General features: G+C 38.7%; 1 protein-coding gene across 1 annotated transcript; it reads left to right on the top strand.

Moving 5' to 3' along the window:
- The first annotated feature begins 4,611 nt into the window (after positions 1-4,611).
- LOC136039078 (piggyBac transposable element-derived protein 3-like) lies at positions 4,612-5,520 on the top strand. Its single transcript, XM_065722563.1, has one exon. The coding sequence runs from the start codon at positions 4,612-4,614 to the stop codon at positions 5,518-5,520; it is 909 nt and encodes a 302-aa protein (XP_065578635.1).
- The last annotated feature ends 833 nt before the right edge of the window (positions 5,521-6,353 follow it).

Genomic DNA, 6,353 nt, shown 5'->3' with positions numbered 1-6,353 from the left:
AAAACATTACAGTAAGCAATTCCAGAAATTGGGTGTAACTCTCGATTATTACCATCCTTGTTAAACCAATCCCTAAGGTTTAAATAAAATAGCTTTAAAACATTAAATACAATCGTCAAGCTATGAAAGAGGCCTAGGTCAAAAGTAAACCCCCTTCAACTAATGAGATTTGGACGTTTTTGCTTGAAAAACACAAAAGGGCAGGTAAATATAGTGTTCAAGCTAGTATTTACTCAGTATGGGCATATGTCTCCCAGACTTCCGAAGTTTTATTACTTTCCAGATTAACGCACATTTTTTTTTTTTTTTTTTTTTTTTTTTTTTTTTTTTTTTTATACAGTAACCTGCTCAGATTTAGAAACTTGATTCCATAATTTCAACTCTTGATTTGTGGAAATACACCATGAGTTGTAATTAAATAATGGTTAAGCATAAGGGAATAGTTTAGTTTTATTTAATTGTATTTAAAATTTAGTTCGATTTATTTAATTAAATATGATATTTTGTAATTTAATTTAGTGAATTTAATCGATTAAATTAGTTAAATAAACTTATATTTAAATTTAATTAATTTCAATTTTAAAATCTAAAGGAGTAGAGAGTTTAAGCTTATCCACTTTCCCTTGACGTGCTACTTGGCAACTTTTCCAAGCAAATTATCTTCTTTGAATGTCTATGTTTTAGAATCATAACAATTTACCAAGAAAATACTAGCATTTCTATAAAAAAAAAGACGATGTATCGCTTACGCATTTGCGGTCTTGAAACAGGGGGGGGGGGAATGTATATGCAGCTCAATAGCGTGTAGCGATATTAAATTCATGTTGATGCCTCTTATTAACCGCATTAACAACTTTGAAACTCGATTTCGGCTTTTCTCACATAAAAAAATTTCGGCGATTGGTGAAATTAGTATTTACGAAACTAGTTAGTACTGGTCACCTTAAACCTTATGTGTCAAACAATGCAGATCAAGTCCATTAGGTGAAATCATATTTCCAAATATAATCTAGCTTTTTAACAACGAAATTTAATGAAGAAGAGAAAAAGGCCGCACTTCATTTTAAATTGATGGTATTCTGTCTATACTAGTGATAATTTCTGGAACTTCTTTAAGCAAAGTTTTAACAGAAGTAAACCCCCTTCACTTATAATTGTAATAGACTGTAAACTTTAGCCTATTTTCATGAAGAAGAAGATGCAGGACGTAGCAAACGTTTTCGTGCCGTAATCACCTTATGCACCTTCTCCAAAAGTGAGGGGTTCCTATAAGCTATTTGCAGAGACTTTAAATCCGATCCAGACAAAGGATTTCAATAGTTTCATTTAAGACAGTTTTATCTGTCAACCAAGTATTTTTATTTCGAAACCATTTTCCCAAAATCCCAGGTAAATTTTTTGTTCAAAATTGCTGATACAGAAACCTTTTATCACAAAAAGCCACACCTAATTATCATTTCTGTTGAATTGATAAACAGGCCAGTGAAGCCGAAATGAAAAATAGGTACAAAAAATAAATCTCAAGACCCGACAGTTTCTAGAGTCAATTTATTTGCTCATTCAGGAGAATTTAATTACCAAACTTCATTTAGTAAAAACACCCTAATTGCCAACTCAAATTACCAAACCCCTTCCTTACTTTAAAACTGATGTATTTTGGCAAAGCGCTATTGTAGACTAAAAAAGTTGATTTTTCGGGCGCTTTTTAATGGATTGTTACTGAAGAACAATCTGAATTGACAACTGTAGTTTGGAATTTGGTGAAAGCGATTTAGTTTATACCAAACCATTTTGTATGAGAATTAGTGCTCAAATTCTATCGAACTCTACTGAGTTTTTTACAAGTTTCTATAGCAGCACAATTTTTTTTCTAAAGTTTTGTATTCTGGCTAACTTTAAAGATACTTACACCAGTACACAGCAACATAATCTTTTTCATTAATAAGTTTGGCCAGTTGTTTTGCATTTACATCTTCAATCACAGCTTCCGCTTCTCTCTTCCTCCCAAAAGTGGGGGCTATAAACAACACTAAAAGACAGAACAGCCAACGGGTACAACCCATATCCATTTATGAAAGCATAGGTTATAAAATTCTGCACTACAGGAACACAAGAAGACTGTGGAGTACCTCACAAAGTGTGTGCAGGCACTGGAAACTTCCTCGATAATTCGAGTCAAGGATGTTGAAAAAACGCCAGGACACCTTAAAGATCTGACGTGGTATCTTTCCACCGGTTCGTTTTGAAAATAGACCTTGCCAGTTTGCGCTTCGCTTGCCAAAATCAACCTATCATAGGTTTACTCGTAAACAGGTCTTAATTGGTTCAGGCGACTTTCGGAAAGATGACTGTACCTGTTCTAATTAAGGGTTATCGCTCTTGTTTGTTTATTTGTTAGGAATGGCTTTGACCCTACCATTTTATTATACATTCCTAGAAAAATAGATGTTTCGTGATATATGACTTTTAAGCTTTGAAAGAATCAAAAACATCCAGATAAAAAGATTTTTTTCCTCCCTAGACCTATTTCAGATCTATCCATACCTGAAAACGGACACTTTTCCTAAGAGCTATCTGTTGGTCGCTTTCAAACAATGGGTTTTTAGGGCAATATCATATTTTAATCAGTGTTGCCACATCGAACTGTGAATAAATGAAATATACTATTTTAATCATGTTATCATCTCCAGAAGTTTGGATGATCTTAATCTCTAATCCCTTTTTAAACCCAAAATCACCAGCTTAGATTAAATGCTTATACAGAATGCTTTTGAAATTAGATTAAATCAGAAAGGGGATATCTGATTGCTTCAGAGACTTTCCAATTAGTTCTGTAATAGCAATAAACGGCGTGTTTAACTTGAAGCCAAAAAAAAAAATATGAATAAATGCTAACACCGAATTATAAGAGAGGCTAAAAGAGTTTCGAGTTTCAGATAGTAACAGCCACAGGTATGGTCAGGGATATGTTTTGACATGCACAACCATACGCAGGATAGTATTCTGGCCTACCCCCACCCCAGAAAGAAAGTTTTTACAGTGGTCTCATCATTTCTCCCGATAAGTAACTTTTGTATTTTTCTGAGTCAAAGTAAATAAGTGCCTTGTGTTTTTTTTTCTAGCTTGGATTACCCTAGCCCTTTGATGCCTGAAGGTTCCCTCAGGAACCATGAACTTTTTAATTTATTTTAATCCTGACCGTTTGACCTATTAACGTCAATCCGTTTGCCATTGTCTCAATCTGATCTACCTAGACAGGTTTGTATTTTTCTTAGTCCGTAATCTGTCACCCTTGTGTGAGGTAATTAAGTTTGAACCTATGCCCTCTAGCCTTGCTTGTTTTTCCTGAAAGGTGAGAATACTTTTTGTGAATAACTTTATTGTTTATTGTGCTAGAGTTTTCATTCCAAAAGTTTTAGAAAGAGGACGTTTTGTTTGTTCAGATGAGCTATCATACACTCCTATAGCTGGAAAACCAGAGGATAGAAACGACCCCCAACGTCGTGGTTCCTCTGGGAACCATCCGGCGGTAGCGAGACCAGATGAGACGGTAAGCCGTATACAGTGTGAGATGCCTAGATATCATGAAAACAGTTGCTTTACACCATTGGAATCGAATTTTGAGAGCCTGACCATGTTCTGTGGCTTCAAGGAACCATCCGGCATGCATAGCTCCGAATTTTATCGCTCGGAAGAGCCATCTAGACAAGAACTGGTGGAGCTGCCGTCGTCAATAACAATGTAGAGGAGACCGGGGTTGACCCAGACGCGATTTTTTGAAACGGCATATCTTCTAAGCCATTGACTTTTCTCCTGTTCTGGCTTCACCATAAAATGCGTATCCGTTAGGACTACCTTCGAGATTTCCTACCTTCTACCTTCGAGATACCTTCGAATTGAAGCTGACGACCACAACAGTGAGGATGACCATGAGGACGTCGAGATCGCCAGACAAAATGCCACGAGCTCAGGCACTGCTGCTTCGAAACCAAGGAAACGACGGGACCTTGCTTGGAGAAAAGTGGATTTCGTCCAGCCAGATGGTGCGTGGAAGGATCATCTTGTCGTCGACCAAGAAATGAGTGGCAAGACACCCCTGGAATTTGTCAGGCTGTTTTTTGACCAAGGCTTGGTCGACCATATACGTGACCAAACGAAAGTTTACGGTCTTCAAAAAGATGCCAAAGAATTTGGAGTTTCATCTGCCGAGGTGGAATGCTTCTTAGGGATCCTTGCATTCACAGGAATAGTGAAATGCCGTCATACCGCAGTTACTGGTCAAACGAAACGCGCTACCCTGTAATAGCTGATGCCATGTCGCGTGACAGATTCGAGCAGATCAAAAAGTATCTTCATTTCAACGACAATCTTACCCAGAAACCACGAGGAGACCCTGGGCACGACAAGATCCACAAAGTTCGTCCTCTGATAGAGATGATCAGAGATAACTTTATGAAGATACCCCCAGAAGAACACCAGGCAGTAGACGAGCAAATTGTGCCGACAAAACAGAGGATTTCGTAGAAGCAGTACAATCCCAAGAAACCACATAAGTGGGGTTATAAGTTCATCTCAAGGGCTGGGGAGAGTGGTTTCGTTTACGACTTTGAAATGTATACGGGTAAGGGGTCGGTTGATGTCAGTGACCTGGGAGTTAGAGCTGATTTTGTCCTGCGGCTTGCAAGAGGAATACCCAAGCACAAAAATTACAAGCTATTCTTTGACAATTGGTTCTCCTCGTTAGACTTGGCACAAACACTAAGTGATCAGGGCATACTTACACTGGCCACAGTGAAGGCAAACAGGTTGAAAGGCTGTGCTTTGGAATCCGACAGCAAATTAAAAGCCCGAGGAAGAGGCTCTTACGACTGGCGAGTGGAAACGCAGTCGAATGCCATTGTGGTGAAGTGGTATGACAATAAGCCAGTCCACTTGATTTCGACCTATGCCGCCCTAGACCCAGAAGATACGTGTAGGCAGTGGGATGGTAAACGAAAAGAGTATGTCGATGTCAAGCGAACATATTGTGTGAAGGAGTACAACCGCTTTATGGGTGGTATAGATCTTGCCGACATGTTGCTGGAGCTTTACCGGATCGACTTCAAGTCACGGAGCAAATGGTACATGAGGATCTTCTTCTTCTTGTTTGACCTCTCCGTTGTGAATGGCTGGCTATTATACCGCAGGTTTCTTGCTGCTGGGCAGAAACCAATGAACCTGCTACAGTTCAAGACAGATGTGGCACGTGCACTTCTATCTGGTGCATCTTTGGCAACACCAAAGAGAGGTAGACCTCTCAGTGACGCAGATACCAACTCTCAGAAAAAAAGAAATTATACTTGTCGCCCCCCAGATTCGACAAGACTCGATGGACAGGGGCACTTCCCGGCTTGGATAGAGAGCAAACAGAGATACAGAGTATGTGTACAAGCTCATTCTAAAGTGAAATGCGTAAAATGTGAAGCATCCTTGTGTTTCACACCCAACAGGAATTGTTTTCTGACTTACCACACTATGTAGCCGATCAGAGTGTTTTTGTGCCATGATTGCCGAATGGTTCCTGTGGGAACCATTTTTTTTATTTCATCATCTTTATCAATACATTTTTTTTCTTGCCATTTCTGTCGTGGAATAGGTCATAACGAAGCCTGGAAACGGCCGAAATATTTTTCCCATTCTTTTTTCATAATTCAGGCATCAAAGGGCTAGACTTGACTTGACTTCATTTTTCCATGGCAACTCTAAGGAAGCAACTTACGATTAATACTAAATTTGTTTCTTAGTAAGATACTGAAATAGATGTGCCTTAAACCTGAACCATGACGTTCCAAAATACTATACCCTATGCTTTGATCAAACATCTGAGGATATTACTAACGCGCAATATGAACTTATAGCACTCTTCGACGGTACTACAATGACCTGCTATGGACTCAACATGCCTTTACTCTAGCAGGAGCTTGAAAACATCCTAGAAGAGACTTGCCTGTGGATGGATGCCAACAAACTAATCATCAATATCGAAAAATCTTTCATCCTGTTATTTTCTAGGGTAGGAACTCTTCGCCCGGAAATAACAGGGGGATTTTTACGCCTCGTGGAAATGTTCAACGACCAGCGAATGGTTTTGCAAAGTATTTAGGAGTAATAGAGAACGGAAACCTTTCTTTCCTTCCCTACATCCATGCTGTAGAACTAAATCTTTCAAGGAATATGGGTATCATGAAGAAACTGAAGCACACATTCCCACGTAAAACCCTTATCCTTTTCTATATTGCGCTCATCAAACCCCATTTACAGTACTGCGAAATGATATGGCAGTCGACGTTCAAGTATCTGAATAAAACTGAATT

The sequence above is a fragment of the Artemia franciscana genome, chromosome 19, assembly GCF_032884065.1.
Source record: "Artemia franciscana chromosome 19, ASM3288406v1, whole genome shotgun sequence".
Taxonomy (NCBI): Eukaryota; Metazoa; Arthropoda; class Branchiopoda; order Anostraca; family Artemiidae; genus Artemia; species Artemia franciscana.
The sequence above is the reverse complement of the archived record's forward strand: the minus strand, read 5'-3'. Positions and strand labels throughout refer to the sequence as shown.